Raw genomic sequence first — 23,745 nt, 5'->3', positions numbered from 1 at the left:
GTAGGAAAGATGGTGGAATGAGATGAACATCATTACCCTAAGTACGTATATGAAAGCACGAATGGTGTGATTGTACTTTGTGTTCAACCAGAGACATGAAAAGCTTTGCTCTATTTGTGTAATATGAATTGAATTGCATTCTGCTGTCATATGTAATTAATAAGAACAAATAAAATAATTTTTAAAAATCCTTCTCTGACCACCTACAGTCACTCTTTGACTCTAGGTTCATCTCTTGTGTTTTTGGCTCAGCATCCTGTAACCCTGTGGCCTTCTCAACACTTTCTGTCACCTATGTGTACATCATTGTGTGAAGTATGACATTAGAAATCATGATTTTGATACTGGTGATGAAAATTCATCAGGGCCAAGTTCCATTCCCCTAGATGTGAAGATTCAATACTGAAGAATTGCTGAGACAAGCACAGAAAGCAGGTTTTATTTAAAGGATAGAACAGAGATAGACTTCTCCCAGGAGAAGGGGTCCCAGAGCTGGGTGTGTAAGGAAATGGTGGGGGGACAACCTGCCCCTTTTGTACATTTTAGATTTCCTTTGTTCTCATGACCTCTTCTCCCATCCTGCCTACATGGCTAAAAGGTGAGCCAAAGGTATAATGATTCAGGCAGAAAGGGAATGGCCTAGGAGACATTATTTCATTTGTTATTTCACAAATCCTAGTAGGGAGGAACAATTCCCAGGAGGCAGATATTCTTGGCAACAGGTAGAGGAGGGGGATGTGTCCTGAAAGTATTAACATTTTATTTCCTGCTGAATCAGCCCCCATTTCCTAGATGGGACCCAATTATGTATTACTTACACTGACTGTCTTTTTGTCCCCCATCCTCAATTGGATTAAAAGAATTTATGTTTTCCCAGCTTATGACTACTAGGTGACACACAGTATTCGGAGAACTGCCACAGATGAAAATGGTGTATCATTTGAATTTATTGTTATTCAACAAATTTTGACATTGTGGAAAGACACAAATGTGTTTGGTTCAATGTTAATGAAGCAGCTCTTTCAGGATAGAGCTGCCACAGGGCTCCTCCAAGTTTTGTGTGTATGTGTGTGTGTGTATATATATATATATATATATATATATTTTTTTTTTTTTTTTTTTGCACTGGGTTCTTCTTATTATTTTTTTATTTTAAGACAGGGTCTCACTAAATTGCTGAGGGCATTGCTAAGCTGCAGATGCTGGCCTAGAACTTGTGATTCTCCTGTCTCAACCTCCTGAGTCACTGGGATTATAGGTGTGCACCACAGCACAGACTTATAAAAAGCTTTCTTCCTGTATTAAGTAAGTTCTGAGCAACTCTGATACCTATTACCCCTGATTCTCTATGATTTCTGACTCCTCCTATCCCTCAGTGTCATTGCCCCTGAGATTTTGCCTCTAAAGAAATTTAATACCTTTCCCCTGCTCTCTGGGCCTTAGAAAACAGGTTGGTGAAAGCACAATCTCATCCATGAATTCACTGGACATTTGTGGAACTCTTGTTATGTGCTAGGCTCTGAAGAAAAAGAGAGAACAATGAAGAGATGGATGAAAATCAGAAATTGACTCTGGAAATTGTTGCTTCTATGGGGAGCCATTTAGGAAGAGCCCCCAAAGACAGCAGTTTGCTTAGTTTGGCAGAACCTCAAAAGTTCTTCCCCTCCCAGGAAGATGCTTATCTACCCCATGAGTCCCCCAACTGCCAGTCTCACGAGTAACATCTCAAGGGCAACACAGCTCATAGAATTCCTTTGAAAACAGCACAAAATTTCCTGAATCTGTCTGCACATTGGAATCACTAGGCATTTGATAACTACTGGGTCCAACTGACCTGAACTTAGGAAATTTAAAAAGATCTCCAGATGATTCTCATGTACAAGTCTGGGAACCACTGCAGTAGAAATTGACAGCAATGTGGGAATTTTTTTCCTTGCTTTTTTTCCCCCCCCGTGTGTATATGTGTGTTACTGAGGATTGAACCCAGGGCTTTGCGCACACTAGGTGAGCACTCTGCTAACTGAGCTATATCCACAGCATTGTTTTGGGTTTCTCTCTCTCTCTCTCTCTTTCTTTTTTTCTTCCCTTTTTCCTTTCTTTCATTCTTTCTTTTCTTTTCTTTCTTTCTTTTTTTTTTTTTTTGTACTAGGGCTTGAGCCCATGGGCACTTTATCACAGAGCTACATCCCCAGTACTTTGTATTTTTTATTTTGAGACAGGGTCTCACTATTTTCTGAGGCTGGCCTGGAATTTGTGATCCTTCCACCTCAGCCTTCCAAGTCACTGGGGTTACAAGCATATATGACCAGCCCAGCAGTAGTATGTTTTTAAAGGTACACATGCCCCAAAGGTAAGAAATATATTAAAATAGCGTTAAAAGCCTAAATCTAATAAAGGTCATTAGTACAGAAATTGGTGAATTTTGTTTTTTGTGAGATATATAGGGTTAATTACTAGCATCATATCTTTTTCTGCTTTTGACTAGTGAACTATTATTATATTTTTGGAAATACAGTGAAGTATTTAGAGGTAAAGGGGTATCATATCTGAAACACACTCTCAAATGCCTTAGGAAAAAAATAGAATGAGACTGGGGTTGGAGCTCAGCCGTAAAATGCTCATCTAGCACGTGCAAGGCCCTGGGTTTGATCCTCAGCACCACATATAAATAAATAAAATAAAGGTATTGTGTCCAACAACTAAAAAAATAAATATTAAAAAGAAAAAAATAAAATGAATCAAGGAAGTGTGGTAATATGTAAATATTTAGGAAATCTGGATTAAAGATATTCAGGAGGCTATTTTCCCCCCTGCTAACTGGTGATTGAACCCAGGGGTGCTCTACCACTAATCTTCATCCCCAGTCCTTTTAATTTTTTTTTTTTTTAATTTTGAGACAGGGTCTTGCTAAATTGCCCAGGTTGGCTTCAAACTTGTGATCCTCCTGCCTCAGCTGATCATTGAGATTATAGACATGCACCACCATGCCTGGCTATTCAAGAGTTATTTATTCTATTTTTTAAACTACCACCATGTCCAGCTATTCAGGAGTTCTTTATTCTATTTTTCAACCACTTCCACGACCAACTATTCAGAAGTTCTTTATTCTGTTTTTCAACTACCACCACACCCAGCTAACCAAGAGTTCTTATTATATTTTTCAACTTTTTAAAAGTATGAATTTAGGGTTGTGAATGTATCTCAGGGGTAGAGTACTTGCCTAGCATGTGTGAGGTCCTAGGTTCAATCCCCAGTACTAAAAAAAAAAAAAAAAAGAAAGAAAGAAAAGTATGAAATTATTTCTAAAAAGTTTTCAAAGTCAACGATACTTACAGTTCAATTATAAAAATGACAACTAACCCAAGGAGATTCACTGAGGTGCTCATGTTGCCAAAAGCTCAATCCTCACCACTGATGCCAATCCAATAATGAGGACATGGTTTTGAGAAGAAGAAAAAATAATATTTGTTGCTATGTTAGCAAAGGAGAAACGCAGGGGATTTCTGTCCCAAAGGCTGTGAATTCTGCCCATCAGCAGGTACAAGGGGCTTTTAAAGAGGTGATTCAAAGGCTACATTCCAAGTGTTCTCTGTTGGAGTTGTAGTTCACTTGTTAATTTGGGGGATAGTCATTTCTGAGATCTTCTGGTACCATCCCCAAAGTCTGGATTACTTCATTCCTATGGTAGGTGTGTAGTCAAAGACAGATAAATCTGCCTAAGATGAAGAAGAAGGTAATCCTGTTTCCCCTGAGATTAAGAAGTGGGGTAGGGCTGGGGTTGTGGCTCAGCGGTAGAGCGCTCGCCTCGCACGTGTGAGACCCTGGGTTCTATCCTCAGCACCATATAAAAAATAAACAAAATAAAGATATTGTGTCCATGTATAACTAAAAAAATATTTTAAAAAGAAGCAGGGTAGATTATAGAGGAATAGGGAGAGAGGGAGAGAAATAAACATGTCCCCATTTAAAAAAAAATCAGTTCCAGTGGCAGAGCAGCAAGGGTCATATTCAAAGCATAAATTAGGCCACTGTTGCATTTACCCACTCTCAATTTCTACACTTAATTTCTATGGAAATTGGGTGAGGACATCTACAAACTACTTCCTGCTGAAAGCAGGTGAAGTTGGGGGAAGTAACCCTAATTTCTTTTTCTCTATCAAGTGATGTGTGGACAGTTAAGGGCATTCAGCATCAGAATAGACCAGAGGTCCACAGTGGCAGATGGCAGGTGATTGGACAAGGCATACATAGGGCAGGGATCATATTAAGCCAATAATTAACAAGAAGCAAAGCATTACTTTTTTAAAAAAATAAACAATTGGCCCAAAAGCAATTGGTATTTCAGCCAGTTTCTGAAACCATGAGAACAGTAACTCATAATCTTATCAGTGGAAAACAAATCAAGTTTATAAATGTAGAAGGTGAGAAAGATTAGTAAGTCTATGAGATCAAACTCAAAGTAACTCAGGACAAACTGGCAACTCTGGATACTTTGGGATCATTATTATTAGGCACTCTCATACAAGAACCCTTTCTTTACAGCCTCCAGCTTTACTTACTTTTTGTAGGGCTGACATAGGTGTACATCTTAAGTTACATTTAAAAAATTGTTTTTCCTTTTAAATGTCCATTTTAGGACTGTGCTGAGGCTATGCTCTCCTGCCAGGTCTTTAAGACCAAGTTGGTCAACACTGACCTTGTGGGCTGGATCCCACCTTGTGGACATCTGCATATAGCTCAGTTGGTAGAGTGCTTGCCTCACATACACAAGGCCGTGGGTTTGATCCCCAGCACCCCCCTACCCCGCTCCCCCCAAAAAGACTGACCTTGTTCCTATCTGCTCTTAAAAATCAGCTGAGATTCCTCAGAGATCACTCTTGGGGACATATGTGAAGCCTCCTGGCTCCTTCAGCTTTTCTTCTACCAGTGGTGCCATCTTCCAGGATGGGTCAGGGTCCTGCTGACCATATGTAGCTTCTCTTGAAAGTATCAGGGACATTTCCATCTCCAATAACCCTCCTCTTTGCAGAATGTGCACTGGTTGGCTTCCTATTCTCTAGTGTCTTCTTGATCTCCCTGATCAGCAGATTGGGTGACTCACCAGAGTTGCAGGGTCCAGAGAGGGGTTCCTGTCATTCTCTGGGTCCTGGCTGACCTTAGAACACAAGGGCCAAAATATTGGCTGTTTTTTCCCTTGGCCCTTTTACTTTCTTGACTTTGGTCTCCAAGTTTTTGATTTTGAACACCCAACAAGCCAGCTTCACCAGTCTTTAAGAGAGAGCAACAGGTTATAACTTCAATATCTATAATTTTACAGTTATCCCTTTCATATAATTGGGGTCAGCATTAGTACTGATAGTCAGAATTATATACTATCTGTCCTGTATATGATGGCTTATTATCTCAAATTAACCCAGGTTTTTTATTGTTGTTGTTGTTTTTAGAAGCAGTACCTCTGCAAAACACTAACAGGCAACAGTTACAAGGAAAATACAAAATGAAATTAACAGCAAAAACACATTCAGTTTGTGTAATAGCTATGAACCTAGAAAAATGAACTTCATACTCTTGAACCTTTACTTAGTTATACATTATATCCACAGTTTGAGATCACAGTAATCTTTACAACAAAAATCGATCTTTTGAACATAAATTTAAATGAGCTGAAGTGTAGCCTATTTTGGAGCCATTCTAACATGGAGTTAGGTGGGAGGCAGGGCCTAATCTCAGGTAAGTCAGGGCTCTTCATAATTAAGACAATGCAACATTACATCTGAAACATGAATTAAAGAAAGGCTAAGAGAGCTTTTAACTTTGTTTTTTGTGGAAAAAGTGGCACAATGCTTCCATGTTTTATAATGTCACCTTTAAACAGATCAGGATTTCCTTATTGTCTTTCAAAAATGCATTTAAATTCCAATTTCAGTGTGAGAAGTAACACAAAATTGTATATATAATTTATTGACATCAGGTTACGTTATCCAGCTATAAAACATCAAGTGACATGAATAAATACCAACCAAATTTGTTATTAGTATTATATTTTATGATTTTAAGTTGTCTAGATGGACACAATATCTTTATTTTATTTATTTATTTTTATGTGGTGCCAGGGATTGATCCCAGTGCCTCACCCATGCTAGGCAAGTTCTCTACCACTGAGCTACAACCCCATACCCCCAAATTTGTTATTTTTATATAAATTTGAGAATTTGGAATTCTCCAAACATAATTTTAGTTTGGAGAACACCAACTTGGCAAAATGTTCTCCTAAGCTTTACATTTAACTAAGTTTACCTTTGAAAGTACAATTTAGAATCCAGAATGTACGATAACAATAGTCACAGGCCTACATGGGTTAAAAAAAATCAAAGGATAGCCTTAAATCTGTTTTACATGTAGAGAACAGTGTTAATGATCATAAATTGACTTGGTCAAAGCAAACAAATATGACAGATCTTCAAATGATAATGTGGCCCTTCTATGTCAGATACAATGTATAAAAGGAAACTACATAAACTTTCATTTTATAAACTTTTACATAACACTTAAACAAGTCTTACACAGATATAGTTCTCAGATGCATATATATACCTAGTCACATATATTTAGGGTGTCAACTATATTGTTATAACCTAAATAACAGTTGTTTGTTTAACCAGCAAAAAGTAATCTTTAACACTTTAAAACAGGTACAAACCCTAATTCATTTAAGACTTAGTTTTCCCAAGTAATAAAACCTAACAAATACAAGAAAATTATCTTGATAGATAAGAGCAGATTAATGTTTCAGACTTTGCTTCATATCAGTACATTAAAGTTCAGATAATTTTGACTGTGCTAATTATAGCCAATTGAATCACAAAAACAAACTTTTTGAGATTTGTCTTCCACAAATGTTGGGCAACTTACTTAAACAGTCACAACTTTTTTATGTTCTTAGTTTTGTCTTCTTTCATCTTGGACTTTAGCCCAAGAGTATTACTTTACCAGACAAAATACTTTCTTATCCAGAAATAATTCTTTTACTTCTAATTTTCTCTACTAAATTATATTTCCATACCTATAACTTTCTTTTATCTTTTCTAGTTTTGGACCCTTTCTTAAATTCATAGTCTGAAACAGTCCTTATGAATGTTACCTCTGCATTTAATTTACACAAGAAATTTCATCCAGGGCGAGGTTTGGACAATTCAGCATATGAAAACCTGTGCCTTAATCTTTTTTCTTCCAGGCTGCATTCAAAGGGTTGGAGCACAAGGCACTTTTGAGCCTGACCTGTCTCCATTACCATCATCACAATGCCATCAACCCTAAGCAAGTTTGCCATTTTCAACTGTACCCAGGCTCTCTTTCTGGGCCTTTTTCTTATACTAGGCATATTGATATGCAATGGAGGAGGCTGTTTCCATCCTTTTATTTAAGCTTCCTTGAAGACCCCTTTGCAGAAGCTGCTTACAAAACTGGAGTTGGCCTTAGTTTCTGTCGTTTTCTTTTCTGGGTGCAGTTATCTATTCTGTCAGTCTCCCAGGCATTTAGTTTGATGGGATACTGTTATAGCAAAAACTGCTTTGCCTCAGTGATGGATATCTCCCGGCCAAATGGGATGTACTGTCAGATCTTAAAAGGGGAGACTATTCCTGTCCCTAGGTCATAAACTAACAGTGCTGAAAACTACTGCCACATCCTTTGTGGCCAGAACCCTCCACTTTCCATGGGCAAAAGGGGCTGGAAGGCAGGAGCTGAGGCCAGGGTCCCTTTTGCTATTTTTCTACAGCCCAGGCAACTTTTCTGGGATTTTTTTTTTTTTTTCCAACTTAGGGCCAGTGTTCTTGACCACAATGAGATGATCTGCAACTGCTTGGGACCAGGCTAAGAAACAGTGCTGGGAGTGCTGGTGCTGGGTTTAAAAGATTTAAATCTTTTTAACCCTTTCTTCTGGTGTCCTGCTATCCTTGCACAGAGGCAGTGTCTTTTGGCACCTTCAAATTAGTTCCTGACGGTTCAGACCCCTTATTAGGTAACTGCATAAATGCCTGTACATACAGAATCTCTTTCATATACTTTGCCCCTGACAAACCAACTTGAACTTCAGAATTGTATAATAATACAGCAAAGCCATTCAAAGTCCAGACTCTGTTACAGTAAATTCTCTTTCTCTTAGACAGGGTCATCTCTACCAATGCCCATATAAAGAGCCAGTTACACATACAAAAAAATAGATGAGAGAGGATCACCAAAACCATGGCTAAAAGACAGAAACCTTTATAACACACAGAAATGCGCGTACAAATTTCTTCCACTTATTTTAGTTTTAACAGAACAACTCCAACTGCAAGATTATACAATAATCTAGAAAGCTATTTAAAAGCCAGATCATTGCAGAAAAACATCATCTTAGACTTATACATATAGGTGGCCCTTTCTTCAACTTACTTTACCTGTAACAGACCAACTCCAATTGCAAGATTGTACAAACAAGATACAACACAGAGAGACAACCAGAGAAGAGTGCCCAAACCATGGAACAGGAACCTTTGAATTGAGCAGCTAAGATCTTTCCCAAGAGACTACCTAGAGGATCAATGCAGTATTGGTCATGTCTTAAAAGTGGCAGTAACAGATACAAACAAAACAAAAACACAGACAACCAGAGGGAATTCCCAAACCCAAGTCAACAAACAGATGAGAACCTAGAACAGATCAAAAAGGAGTAAACATCCCTAGGTTCCTGAGTTATCCTTAACCGTGACTCCTACGCCAGTGGCACTGCAGATGTCTCCAGAAAGAAGACCAGATGTTCCCAGAAAGAGGGACCAGATGTTCCCACAAAGAGGAACCAGATGAGTGGAATCAAGGGTCTTGGCGTGCACACCGGGGTACTTACCAGATGGCCGAAGTTGTCTCGAATTTCCTCAGTTAAATTTCCTTTTTCTCAAAGTGGACCTTGATGGACCCATGACGAACAACCTGTAGAATGTTCAGAAAGGGAAGGCAGAAAAAGGAGCAAAAGGAGCTTCAGCAGCTGCTGGGATGGTCCCCCACCCCCTCCTTATACTCACAGGAACAGCTCCTCTGGTTCAGTTGCAGCAAGTTCACCAGCAACCTTTATCCTTACCATGGAAGTGGGGTTCCTTGGAGATGTAGGCCTACCAAGAAAGCTGGAGTGGGGACTGCTCTAGGGTCCCATCTAGGGTGCCAAATTTGTTGCTGAAAGTTCAGTCCTTGTCCTCGATGCCAATCCAATAACAAGGACACAGTTTTGAGAAAAAGGAAAAAGATTTATTGCTTTGCTAGCAAAGGAGAAACAGTGGACTCCTGTCCCAAAGGCTGTGAATTCTGCCCATCAGCAGGAGCATGGGGCTTTTTAAGAGATGATTCAAAGGCTACATTCCACATGTTCTCTGTTAGAGCTGGAGTTCACTTGTTCATTTGGGGGATAGTCATTTCTGAGATCTTGTGATGCCACCCCAATGGATTACTTCACCCTGATGGTGGGTATGTAGTCAAGGACGGATAAATCTACCTAAGATAGGGAAAAAAGGTACTCCTGTTTCCCCTGAGATTAGGGAGTGGGGGTGATTATGGAGGAACTGGGAGAAGGGAAGAGTAAGAAACATGTCCATTTTAAAAATCAGTTGCAGTGGCAGAGCAGCAAGGGCCATATTCAAAGCATAAAGTGGACCACTGTTACATATTTGGCTTTAGCCAGGAATAATTTATAGAAAATTTCAGCTAATTAATGTAGAAGAAATGACAGAGGAAAAAAATATTACTATTTTGTAACTGGTAGTAAAATAATTGATTCAGGCAAAGATTATCAATGGGTGAAACAATTAGATGAAAAGTTCATGGGGAAATTTATAACAGATGGACAGGATTGTCCCTATCTGAACCTGTTGGGTAATTTGGAGATTTCAAAGAGTTAAAAGGTCGCTCTTATCTGAAGTTCAGGTTCTGTATTATGTACCCTTTGATGTGATGAAATGTAAACTCCACAGCAACCCTTTAGAGTATTTGAGAGATGGGAAGTGAAAAATGAATTAAGAAAGCAGAAAAAAATCCAGAACATGAGTCTTTATGATGAGTTTCTTTGAGTCAATGGCAAACAAAGAAAGAAGGGAGGGATTACTTTATATTAGGAACATTACAACTGAATTCAAAATACAGATTTGATGCCTGGTGAGGTAGCCCATATCTAAATCCCAGCAACTAGGGAGGCTGAGCAGGAAGATTGCTAGTTTGGGAGACCAATCTCAGCAACTTGGCAAGGCCCTGTCTGAAAACCTAAAAGGGAGCTGCGGATATGGCTTAGTGGTTAAGAGAACCTGGGTTCAATCTCTGGTACCAAAAAAAAAATATATATATATATATATATATATGTGTGTGTGTGTGTGTGTGTATTTACACACATACACATATGGATTCTGATTCAACCAAATCAATGTAAAAACACAGCTATAATATAGTGTGGGAAAATTTTAATATGGACTGGTTATTAATTTATATCAATAATTTATTTTTTAATCTTTTAAGATATGATAATGGCATATAATTATGTAAGAAAATGATCAGAGTTTTTAGACATATAGTAACACAAAATCTGGGATTTGATTTAAGATATTCCAGTAACACACACACAGAGAAGGAGAAAATAGTTAATAAAGCAAGGGGAGGCAAAACCTTGACATTAATTTTAGTATCGAATCTGGCTTATGGACACAATGAGGCCCATTATATTACTGTCTCTCTTTTTGGTATGTTTGATACGGAAATGGAAACAGTCCCATTGCCAGTCTGAGTATAAAGATACATGAGCCCCATGTTTGACCAACTTTTATAAAAGAAAATAATTTATAAAATCCTGGGAAACTGATAAAAGGACTTGAATATTCTTCACTCAAATAGATATTGTCAAAATGAGCTTTAAAAAGATTAAAACAAGTTTATACTCCAACCTAGGTAAGCATGTCCATTTCACTATGTTTCTTTCTTCTTTCTGCCCCACCGCCCTTCTTCGTGGTGCAGGGATTAAACCTGGGGTCTTATACATGTTGGGCAGACATTCTACTCCTGAGTACACACCGGCCTTCCTTTATTTCTTTGGATTTTAGGAAGGTTGTTCTTTAGTTGCAGAGCTGGGGATGGAAACCAGGGCCTCAGGCATGCCAGGCAGAAACTCTACCCCTGAGCTATTCCTCAGCTCCGGTTGTACATTTTTTTTTCTTACCCTTTAAGCTGTTTGTTCATGCTCTTTGCCCATTTTTCTATTAGGCTTCCTATTTCTAGGCTTCGTTGAGCTTTCTATTTATTCACTTTTTCTTTACTCATTTCTTTTGTTATAATTACTTTACCTCCTATTGATCTGGAAGTTGCAATCCTACTTTAATTATACTAATGGTTGCTTTTGAAATAAAATTATAAATGCATGCACTTGTGTTTTTCCACCAACATTAAAATCAAAACCTTGGGCTAGGGATGTGGCTTAATGGTAGCAGGCTTTCCTAGCATGTGTGAGGCCGCAGGTTAGGTTCCTAGGACCATGCACACACCAAAGTCATCAAAACATTATGTGTTAGGACAACAATGACTTTGCACTTTGGAGGCCTGGTTATAATCCTTGCCTTTATTTGTACCGTCTTGGGCAGGTCATATAATACCTTCAAACCTTGTTTACTTTATTAAATGTTTTAATTAAACATTGCACTAATACTTGTTGAAAGACTACTATGAAATAGAAAACCGGCTAGCTCTGGAGTTGTAATGGTGAGCCATTCAAACAATACACACACACACACACACACATACACACAGATTAAACCCAGGGGCATTAACCATTGAGCCACATTCCCAGCCCCTTTTAAAATTTTTATTTTGAGGCAGGTTACACTAAGTTGCTTAGGGGCTTGCTTAGTTGCTAAGGCTGGCTTTGAACTTGCAATCCTCCTGCCTTAGCCTCCTGAGCCACTAGGATTAAAGGTGTGCGCCATCATGCCCAGCAAACAATTCTTATATTAATAGAGGGTGGGACAAAGCCACTAGACATAAAGCACTTAATACATTTTTCATGATTCAACAAGTAGTAGAAATTATTATTGCTATTAATATCCCTCCATATTATGAGAGATCTAGCACATTTAATCCCTTCCTCAATACCTTCTCAGGTACTATTTTTTTTTTTTTTAATGTAGGTGCTGTATACAGTGGACACACCTGAAATTCCAGTAACTCAGGACGTTCAGGATTACCAGTTTGAGGCCAGTCTGCACATCTTGGTGAGACTTTGTCTCAAAAATTAAAAAGGGTGGAAATATAGCTCAGTGGTAGTGTCCCTGGGTTCAATCCCAGAACTGAAAAAAAACTTCATGTATCTTATGTTAGTTTTCCACCACTGTAACAAAATACTGAGAAATGCACTTACAGTGAGGAAAGATTTTGTCTCATGGTTTCTTGGCCCTGTTACCTCTAGGCCTTTGATGAGGCAGAATATCCTGGCAGGAGCATCTGGTGGAGGAAACCTACATACCTCATGGTGGATGGAACGAAGAGAGGAGCCTGGGACCCAATATCCTCACTCAAGGGCACGCCCCCACCCCAATGACCTAACTTCCTTTCATTAGGCTCCAACCATTAGTTTCTAACCATCTCCCAACAGCACCACACTCTGGCCATCAGGCCTATTTACCATGAGCCTCTGGAGGACACTTCATATTCAAACTATAGTTTTTAAAAAAAAAAAAAGCCTTTTTTAAAAAAAACATTTACTTTTTAGTTGTAGTTGGACACAATACCTTTATTTTATTTGCTTTTATGTGGTGCTGAGGATCAAACGCAGGACCTCGCACGTGCTAGGTGAGCATTCTGCTGCTGAGCCACAACCCCAGCCCCTATAGTACAGCCTTTTGATTCAGCTTATCAGTATTTTGTCTCATACATTATGGTCTTCTCCTTTATGAATTATTTTTGGTATCTTCAGTTTTAACAGCATGGAAACAAAAAATATATTTAAACACTCTTCTGTTCTCACTGGTTATCTACATTTTTATTATACCACATCTTCTATGTATTCAAGTTCTAACCAGGTGTGGTGGTGCATACCTGTAAACCCAGTGACTCAGGAGGCTGAGGTAGGAGGATCACAAGTTCAAGGCAAGCCTTGGCAACTTAACAAGACCCTGTCTCAAAATAAAAAATAAAAAGTCCTGGGGATGTAGCTCCATGGTAGGGCACCCTTGGGTTCAATGCCCCAAACTAAAAACAACAGATACAACATCAAAATATGTACTCAGGTTCTTTATTTTGATTCCTTTCTTGGGCATCTGGAGTAATTCTTTGGCATTTTTATTTATTTATTTTTTTTGGTGTTCAGAGAAAAAAATAGTTTATTATTGAGACCTTTAAAATATAAACATGTCTTTCTGTTGCCCTCCCTTATGAACAAGACCTTAATAGAACATGGGGCATGAAGGTGCACACCCATAATCCCAGCTATGAGCTCTCTGAGAGTAGGATGCAGGCATTAATGAAGATTGAGCCTCCTTTTACTTGTATCTGCCTTCTTCATGTACATAAACGCCCAGCCTAGAGGGAAGGTCAGTTCTAAAAGAAGGCATCAGGATAAAGACAGGAAATTCAACAGAAGATCTCATTATCCTGAGCAAAGGGTATCTGTGTGGGCTGGAACCTGCTCTGTCCTCTTTCCCTCCAGGCCACCTGTGAGTCTACATGGGCCACCCTTCACATCACATCACTCCCTCCTTTCCCATGGACCAGCCAGGGGCAAGAGTCCCAAACTTGTCTCTTCGGTGTTTCAGCGACTTTTCCCACTCCTAAAATTCTGTTCCTGGGGATAGAGAACTACAACACCCATAACCTTTCTCAGCCAGGCTGCATGACAGAGATCCTGACATCTGGTGACACCAGCCACTCCCACTGGCTGCCTTTGCAGGCAGGGCAGTAGGCATGAGTGGTTATCTGTGTTGGGCAGGGTTGGCAGGGGGCTTTGAGAAAGGGTGTGGGCAGCCACAGGGGCTCCTGAGATGTGCCCAAAAGTAGAGCTCAAAATGCCCAGGAAGCCAAAGACACGGGCTATTTACTATAGAAGTCTATATGGGCTCCGGACTCGAACGTGTCTGTTTGCAGCAAGTTCAGCAGCTTCTGGGCTGACATCCCGCAATCCACCAGCTCCCCCTTTGTCTTCAGATCCTGTAGCCTTTTTCGTAAGTCTGGATCCACTGAGGTCTCCCGGGCCAACTGCTGCATGTCTGTGTCCAGGGGACCTAGAGGATAAAAAGCAGAAGAATGGAGCCGAGTCAGGTCTGGCCAGAGGCAATACTTCATTTGGGCTGAAATGCTTGGTCGGAGTTGGCCAAAGATGCTACTTTGTCACTACGGAGTTCCCAACTCAAATTCCAAAGCCCACACAAAACACGGTTCCCCCCAACAAACTACCCTGTTGTCATCACCCCTCACCACCTGCCCAAACAGTACCTTCTCTCTCTCTTTTCCATTTGTTTTCAATGTGGTGCTGGAGATGAAGCTCAGGGCCTTACACGTGCAAAGCACACACTAACTCCAGTCCTGCAGCACCTTCTCTCGACTTTCCCACTTCTACACATGAAATATTTAAAACCCCTGGTGCCCTCCTCCCACCTTGCCCTCTGCCCACAGCCAGCCAGGTCCCAGGCAGGATCCTCCTGCATCTACATACCCTGACAACCAGGCCCTTCCTTTTCAAGGGTGGGTGCTTCAACCCACCCTTCTGCTAAACTCATTTTTCTAAAATATCATGCCCATTTCTCTGCTGAAAACCCCTCAGGACTTCCTATCTGAGAGGTGGTATGAATCACAGTCATGGATGTCCAGCGACCAGAGCGCACCTGTGCTGGGAACTCCTTGTGCAAAGGAACTAGTTGAGACTGCCCAGTTGCCATGGTAATGCCCTGTTCTGTGCTTCCCATGACAGTATCAGTTTAGACCATTAGTTTAGATACCAGTTGCTGGGGGTAAAGAATTATGAGTACAAGCTAATAATTATAATGGGATAACCCAGAAGTTCATCCTTCATCCTGCATGCTTTGAAGAAACTTATGTAATAAACCCTCTGAGCTAGCTCTGGGTCATTACATTTCCATCAGGGTATAATGAACCAATTGGTCTCAGCTTTCTTTCTCTCTCTCTCTCTCTCTCTAATTTCTTAGTTATACGCGGACACAATGTCTTTGATGCTGAGGATTGAACCCAGTGCCTCATGTGTGCAAGGCAAGCGCTCTGCCACTGAGCCACAACCCCAGCCCTCTTTCTTTCTTGTCTTTTCTAATCTTCCATTACCCCTGACCAGTTTTCTGAATTAACTGCCAAGTACTCAAGGTCCCTTATCACTTCCTACTGAGCACACCCAGCTTCCAAACTGCAAGGACTGTCACTCCATAACCCACTTTCCCTTCTTTACCTGCACTTCTGGGACATGTCTACCACCTGCCAACATCTAAATAGCCCTCATGGGTCAATACAGAGTTCATCTACCTCCAGTAAAATCATTCCTAGTCTCCCCATCTGAAAGGAACTGTTGTTCTCTTTTGAGCACTTGTAAGCACTTGCTATTCTTCATACAGAAATCACACCATCCCAGAATCTAGAGTTAATGATCCTGAGGGACAGAAAATAACAAGAATCTCAGGACTGGAAAGAATATCATCTTCTAACATTCAAACACCTTCTAATCGCTTCTCATCCTGATGACAGGAGATGTGCTACCTTTCCAAATAGCCCACTCTAACTTTGGACACCTGTTAGAACATTCTTCCAGAGACTGAAATGAAAACCAAATTGGTCTCTGCCTTGTACAAAGGCCCTGGGGAGCTCCTAGAAATCTCAGCTCTCTCAGAACACCCAGACTCCTGACATCAAACCTAGCCATGTGGCCATCTGCGATCTCCACTTCTAGCTTAACTGACATTCGGTCACTGTGTTCTGAATGAGCTCAGAGCACGTGATGAGCTGGCGTGTTGGCTCCAGAATAACTGCATGAGTTTATTGGGGTGGGAGCAATGGGAGAACATGAGACGCAGCACAGAAATGATCACAGACTTGGAAGCAAGGTAGAATCCTGATCTTGCCGCATCTGGGCTTTGGGCAGGACACTCTAATACTCTGTCCCCAGGACACAAAGCTGGATCTCTACCTGGCTGCTCAGACATTCAACCACAGCCCTGTCACCCCCTTCTAAACCGCGGGAACTGCAAGTCTAGAATAAAGGCCCTGGCATGTGGTATTTGGGTGGAGAGGTCAGAAACCACATCAGGTGTCCCAAGACCCCATACCTTTCAACTTCCACAAGGACAGGGAATGATCTTATTCATCCCAGCATCACCCACTGCAAGGGTTCCAGCCCAGTTCAGCCTAGGTTGTCACCACTCAACAATGCCTGTCTGCATGTCACTCAACTAACACTCCCTGCAAACTGCCCCAGTGGAGCTTTGCTAGCTAGCTGCTGGGCACACACAGATGAACCAGTTTTCCCATCAAGTACACCTATGAAGGTCATGCAGTGTGACAAGTCCTATGGAACAACTAGAAATTCTAGGAGAGTACTTCATTGCTGAGGATCATTTTCATATACACTATCTCCTTCTTCTCCCCAACTACCCTGTGAGACAGGTAGTATCTTTCCCATTTCATATGAGAGGTGGTTGGGGCCCAGAATTCAAATCCTAGTGTTCATCTAACATCTCAGACTTCCCTGTGCCACTCTCTATTCCAGGCCAATCCCTACTCTCTGTCTTCATCCACTGTTCCTGCAAGCTCTAACTTCCCTGCTATGTACATGTCACCTTAGCGGGTGAGGATCATGATTCAGGAACAACATACCTTGTGGGTCCTTCCCCAGAGAGACAGGCTAGGCCTTTTATCCAGCCCTCAGGGGGGACCAGCCAGTTCTGGGGGACAGCGATGGCAGTACCTTCCACCTACCTGGGGAATAGCTCAGCACCCTCACACTCGGTTCTTCTGCAGCCAGGACTTGGAACATCATTTCGCGGGCAGCCTTCCCTGCACAATACAATGCCCAACCCCTAAAGGGCTGAAGGGCACAAATGGATGAGATGTTAACCACTGTCCTAATCAAGCCAGGACAGTCCTGGAAGGCCTTCAGGGTGCTGGAGGTCAGGCAGAGTGAGGAAGTCAAGTTCAGAGCCCAATAGCTGTTTGCTTCAGCTGGGTCACTCAGGTTCAGGAAACCTTTGGAAACATCCCCAAGAGTGGCTGAAATACCAGAGGTGGAAATAACTCAGTGAAGCACCAGGATGTAGTTCTAAGGTAGAGCACTTGTCTAGCACGTGGGAGGCTGTGGGTTCAATCCCCAGCACCAGGAGTGTGGGAAGCAAAAGAAATAACCCAGCATGGGAGGGGCTTTCTCCTCCTAGGGCCCTCCCTCAATTCCTCCAGAAACCCCCTTCCCATCCAGACCGAGAGCAAACATCCACCTAGCACTTCTCAAGGCGTTTCCTGCTTCTGAAGCTCTGCAGAAAGACTAATGGGTGGAGAGGAGACCACCTACCCAAACTGCCCAATGAGAGGGTGGGGCGGAGCTCTAGGGACAGTTTAGAGAAGCAAAGCAATTTGGAGACATCATGTTTGGACTTAGGCTCTCGCTAGAGGGCGCTGCGCAAGGAGTTCTGGAAAGTTCTATGGACGCCTTAGAGAACTTGTTTGGGCAAACCTTGTCAGGGTGAGGGCCAGGTCACCTCGAGTGCACCCGGCCTTGCTCCTCTACGTTTTGCACCTGGGTGCCACCCAAACTGTAACCACTGGGCGTCTGGGCTCTCAGCCACCTAGTCTGATGGCCGAGGAATCGCCCTTTCTTTTCCCGTGGGTGGGGGTGGGAAGTGAACGCTTAAATGGAGAGTCCGCGCCAGCCCCGGCGTCTCACCAGCGTTGTTTATAAGCAGCAGCCGCTGAAGCCCTTCGGGTCTGGGGAGGTCACGCAGGGCTCCAAGCAGCTGCTGAAGGCCGGCATCCGAGCCCAGGTCGGCGGGCACCCACACCACGCGCAGGCCTGGGTGCTCAGCGACCAGCTCTGCCTCCAGCTGCTTCAGCGCCTCCTCGTTGCGGGCGGTTAGGAGCAACACCGAGCCGGGGGACAGCAGCCCCGCCAGGAGCTGAGCCAGCGTGCGGCCGAAGCCGCGGGAGGCCCCGGTGAGCACGCACACCGTGCGGCCAAAGCCGCCTTCCCTGTGGCTCCCAGGCTCCATGCCACTGATCTCAGGTGCTCCAGAGATCTGAGACCCTTAAGACCTGGGGCGGGGCTGTGGCGGTGGGAGGAGCTGTTCAGCAGGGCGGGGGCGAAACCTAAGGTTTCAGGCGCCTGGGGCTGGAAATGATTCCCTGGCGGAAGTGGAGAAGTGGGAGTGCAGACTTCCAGAGTCTGCGCGATTAGGTAACTAGGAAGGGCCAGGGGGCGGCTCCAGCCGTTGGCCGCGTTCCCGGGGTTCCCTGGTGCTCACCGGTCACTCCAGCTCGCCAAACCGTTAAACCAACTGCTAGCACAGGGCTGTGGGATTGCCTTCCAGCTCAGACCCAGCTTCCTTACACTCCTGACCTCCAGTGTAGGTTGCCTTGCTCCTTGCCTCCTAGTGACCGGCCCTGAAGGAAGCCCATGCCTTGTAGGGCCGGGGTACCTGCTGGGCTTAGAGAATTACCCACCCTGTCTGTGGAGAGCAGTCAGTGCCCAGCTCTGAGTTATTCCATCATGTATAAAACAGAAGTTTTCAGACACTGCCTAAACCCGAGTTTCTCCGTTTTGTATAGCAGTAGTTAGCAATGAGCCACCCCATTTTAAGTTCAAGTGCCAAGGTAGAATGGCTCTAGACCTTGTTTGTACAAGTATACAACCACCATCTGCCCAGAACAACCTTCAGGCACAAATTGGTAAACAGCTTATATGTGCAAAATAAATCAAGGAGTAGCTGGATTCATGGACATCCCAAATCATATGAGGAACACCAGACACAGGAGAGAATCAACATTATCAGGTGCCCCCCCACACACACACCTATAAAAACACAGTGAAAGAAAAATGCCCTGAGACTGCATGCAGCAGGCACCCTGACCCTGTCACCTGGTCACTCACCAAGAGCCTTGCTCAGAAAAATCACCACAGCTATGAACCTCTGTCCTCAGGCTTTAGCAGAGCATGTTTTCTCCTTCCCATGATGACCACGCAAAGCTCACATTGGTCACTCTGAAACTGAAACTACCTACCGCCCTTCATCTTTAGGAACCCTCTGCTTTGACAACTCTGCGGCACTGGTTCATTGCAATCCTTCTCTGACCACCTGCATTGATGATCTTTAACTCTAGATTCATCTCTCATCCTGTGCTCTTGGCTCAGGATCCTGTAACCCTATGACCTTCTGAACCCCAGTCTGTGACCTACATGTGTATATCATTGGGTGAAGTATGATATATGAATTGGCTATTACATATATTAGAAATTATGATTGGAATAAAATAACTTGTATTAGCCTGGCTTAGGGACTACCAGGTGACCCACAAATATTCAGAGAACTGCCACAGATAAAAATTGTAACCTATGCATTTATTGTTATTCAACAACTTCTGACATTGTGAAAAGACACAAATGTGTTTGCTTGATGTTTATTGCACAGCTCTAGGAGGACTGCAGTGCCACAGTGGCTCCCCAAGAGATATAAACCCCAATCACATACTGGGGATTGAACCCTAAGATTCTACCACGGAGCTAAAATTATTTTTTATTTTAAGAAAGGATCTTTCTAAGTTGCTGAGGGCCTTGCTAAGCTGCTGATACTTGTTTAGAACTTTTGATTACCTGCCTCAGCCTCTTGAGTCACTGGGATACAGGTATGCACCAAAGCACAGATTTATAAAAAGCTTTCTTCCCTTATTAGGTAGGTTCTGAGGAACTCATACCTATCCCAACCCCACCACCACTTCTGTTAAGATTTCTTAGACTCCTATGCCTCAGTGTTATTGCTTCACCCCTGAGATTTTGCCTCCAAATAAATTTAATACCTTTCCCCTGCTCTCTGGGCCTTAGAAAATAGTTTGGTGAAAGCACAATTTCATCCATGAATTCATTGGACATTTATGTGCTAGGCTCTGAAGAATAGGAGAGAACAATGAAGAGATGGATGAAAATCAGAAATTGACTCTGGAAATTGTTGCTTCTATAAGGAGCCTTTTAGGAAAAGCCCCCAAGGACAGCAGTTTGCTTGGTCTGGCAGAACCTCAAAAGTTCTTCCCCTCCCAGGAAGATGTTTATCTGCCCCAGGTGTCCCCTCACTGCCAGTCTCACAAATAACATCTCAGGGGCAACACAGCCCATAGAATTCCTTTGAAAACAGCACAAAATTTCCTAAATCTGTCTGCACATTGGAGTCACTAGGCATTTCATAACTACTGGGTCTCACTGACATGAACTTAAAAAATTTAAAAGATCTCCAGATGATTCTCATGTACAAGTCTGGGAACCACTGTAGTAGCAATTGACAGTATTGTGGGGTTTTTTTTTTTCTTGCTGGTGTGTTAATTACAAAGGATTGAACCCAGGGCCTTGTGCACACTAGGTGAGCATTAAACCAACTGAGCTATATCCACAGCATTGTTTGGGTTTTTTTCTTTTTGTTCTTTTTTTGTTTTGGGGTTTTTTGTTTTTGTTTTTTGATACTAGCGCTTGAGCCCAGGGGCACTTGATCACAGAGCTTCGTCCCCAGTCCTTTGTATTTTTTATTTTGAGACAGGGTCTCACTGTTTTCTGAGGCTTGCCTAGAATTTGTGATCCTTCTACCTTAGCCTTCCAAGTCACTGGGGTTACAAGCATACATGGCCAGCCCAGCAGTAGTATGTTTTTAAAGGTACACATGCCCAAAAGGTAAGGAATATATTAAAATAGTGTTAAAAGCCTAAATCTGATAAAGGTCATTAGTAGAGAAATTGGTGAATTTTGTGTAAGATATGTAGGGTTAATTACTAGCATCGCATCTTTTTCTGCTTTTGACTAGTGAACTATTGTTATATTTTTGGAAATACAGTGAAGTATTTAGAGGTAAAGGGGTATCATATCTGAAACACACTCTCAAATGTCTTAGGAAAAAATAGAATGAATCAAGCAAATGTGGTAAAATGTAAATATTTAGGAAATCTGGGTTAAAGCTCTTCAGGAGGCTTCCCACCACTCCCCTCTCCCATACTGGTGATTGAACTCAGGGGTGCTCTACCACTAATCTATATCCCCAGTCCTTTTATTTATTTATTTTTTTATTTTTGAAACAGGGTCTTGCTAAATTGTCCATGTTGGCTTCAAACTTGTGATCCTCCTGCTTCAGACTCCCAAGTTGTTAGTATTACAGGCATGTATCACCACACCTGGCTATTCAGGAGTGCTTTATTCTATTTCTCAACTTTTTAAAAAGTACGAAATTAAGGTTGTAAATGTATCTCGGGGTAGAGCACTTACCTAGCATATGTGAGGCCCTGGGTTCAATCCTAGAACTGAAAAAAAAAAAAAAGAAAGAAAAGTCTGAAATTATTTCTAAATAAAGTTTCAAAAGTCACTCATACTTACAAGTCAATAATAAAAGCAACAACTAACCCAAGGAGATTCGCTGAGGTGTTCTGAATCTTGTAGCTGTGTAGGGATTTAATCGCCACCACGTTGGGAGCAAAAAGGCAAAGATCAAGACCACCCTCAGCACGCACTATCCAATGTGCTTAGCATGTTTGACCAGACACAGATTTATGAGTTCCAAGAGGCCTTCAACATGCTTTACAGAACAGAGATGGTTTCATCGACAAGGAAGATTTGCCTCACTGGGAAAAAAATTCAACTGATGAATATCTGGATGTCATGATGAATGAGGCTCCAGGTCCATCAACTCCACCATGTTCCTCACCATGTTTAGTGAGAAGTTAAATGGCACGGATGCTGACGATGTCATTTTGCTTGTTTTGATAAGGAGATATGGGCACCATTTAGCATTACCAGAAATAGTTGCTCACAACAGTGCACAATTGGTTTAAGATGAGGAAGGGGATAAGCTGTACAGAGAAGCCCCTATTGATAAAAAGGGGAATTTCAACCCTCTAATCCCAGCTGCTCAGGAGGCTGAGGCAGGAGGATTACAAGTTCAAAGCCAGCTTCCTCCACATAGCAAGACCTTAGCAACTTAGCGAGACCCTCTCTCAAAATAAAAAGGGCTGGAGAGGTTACTCAGTGGTTAAGCACTCCTGGGTTCAATCCCTGGTACAAAAAAAATTACCAAAAGACCCCCTCCCCCAATAACTGCATTCTACAGAGTCAATCTATTTTGTTCAGAGAAAGTTATTCACCCAAATTTTTTCAGAACCATAAACTTTATGATAGAAAAGACAAATAACCCAATTTAAAAGTGGGCAAAGGATCTGAACAAACATTTCTCCAAAGAAAACATACAAATGATCAATAAGCACATAAAAATATACTTACCATCAACTAGCCATCAGGGAAACACAAATCAAAACCAAAATGTGATGCCACTTCACGCCCATTAGGATGGTTATAAATAAAAAAGACCATAGTGTGCTACTAAGTATGCAGTACTTATTCGTGTTCATATCCAGGTGACATGAAGAAAAATATGTGAATGTGCCTTGTAAACTATTAAGCACATGAGAACTTGCGAGTTTCGGTGTTGATGAATAAATATTCATTACTTATTGTGCATCTTCCACTGTGTTGTGCCCTGTAGATACAAAGATTAGTAGAAGTCAGGAACTGTGCTCACACTTGCAACCCCAGCTCTTCAAGAGGCTGAGGCAGGTGGATAGCAAGTTATAGGTCAGCCTCAGCAACTTAGTGAGATCCTGTCTCAAAATAAAATTAAAAGAAGGGCTGGGGATGAATAAATATGTGCTTCGTCAAAGAACATAACACTATGTAGACATAGTAAGTATTCATTAAATGAATAATTTGTATATTTGAAAAAAGACATAGTAAGTTTTGACAAGGCAGTGGAGAAATTGGAACCCTCATGCAAGAAGCTGTTGGCTTTAATTAATGAGGAATGATAGAAAAATTTCAGCGGATACATGTAGAGGAAATGACAGGAAGAAAAAAAATTACAATTTTTAAACCTCTAATAAAACGATTGAGTGAGGCAAAGATTATCAATGGGTCAAACAATTAGATGAAAAGTTCATGGGGAAATTTACAACAGAGGGACAGGATTGTCCCTATCTGAATTGAAAGGTCACTTTTATCTGAAGTTCAGGTTCTGTATTATGTGCCTTTTGATGTGGTGAAATGTAAACTCCACAGCAACCCTTTAGAGTATTTGAGAGTTGGGAAGTGAAAAATGAATTAAGAAAGCAGAAAAAAATCTAGAACATGAGTCTTTATGATGAATTTCTTTGAGTCAATGGCAAACAAAAAAAAAAAGGAGGGATTACTTTATATTAGGGACATTACAACTAAATTGAAAACACAGATTTTATGCCTGGTGAGGTAGCCCATACCTGTAATCCCAGCAAGTAGGGATACTGAGGCAGGAGGATTGCTATTTTGAAACCAACCTCAGCAACTTGGCAAGGCCCTGTCTCAAAACCTAAAAGGGAGCTGGGGATATGGCTCAGTGGTTAAGCAAACCTGGGTTCAATCTCCGTCACATGTGTGTGTATATAGTATATGGTTCCCGATTCAACCAAATCAATGTAAAAACACATTTTTAC

General features: G+C 41.8%; 1 protein-coding gene across 1 annotated transcript; it reads right to left on the bottom strand.

The window, feature by feature from the left end:
• Positions 1-13,278: 13,278 nt before the first annotated feature.
• Positions 13,279-18,291, bottom strand: Spr (sepiapterin reductase). The gene is made up of 3 exons (XM_027925270.2): positions 17,930-18,291; positions 16,972-17,262; positions 13,279-14,279 (listed from the first exon to the last, which is right to left on the bottom strand). Exons 1-3 carry the CDS (start codon positions 18,249-18,251, stop codon positions 14,089-14,091), a joined length of 804 nt encoding a protein of 267 aa, XP_027781071.2. The 5' UTR covers positions 18,252-18,291; the 3' UTR covers positions 13,279-14,088.
• Positions 18,292-23,745: the final 5,454 nt, after the last annotated feature.

This window comes from Marmota flaviventris, chromosome 14 (assembly GCF_047511675.1).
Source record: "Marmota flaviventris isolate mMarFla1 chromosome 14, mMarFla1.hap1, whole genome shotgun sequence".
NCBI lineage: Eukaryota > Metazoa > Chordata > Mammalia > Rodentia > Sciuridae > Marmota > Marmota flaviventris.
The sequence above is the reverse complement of the archived record's forward strand: the minus strand, read 5'-3'. Positions and strand labels throughout refer to the sequence as shown.

What these genes read in the sequence shown, in the direction of transcription:
- Spr (XM_027925270.2), bottom strand. Translation starts at nt 18,251, where the DNA reads ATGGAGCCTGGGAGCCACAGGGAAGGCGGCTTTGGCCGCACGGTGTGC. An exon ending in GCTGCTTATAAACAACGCTG is followed by an intron (nt 17,263 to 17,929) that starts GTGAGACGCCGG and finishes CTGGTATTTCAG; the next exon opens with CCACTCTTGGGGATGTTTCC. An exon ending in GGTGCTGAGCTATTCCCCAG is followed by an intron (nt 14,280 to 16,971) that starts GTAGGTGGAAGG and finishes TTTATCCTCTAG; the next exon opens with GTCCCCTGGACACAGACATG.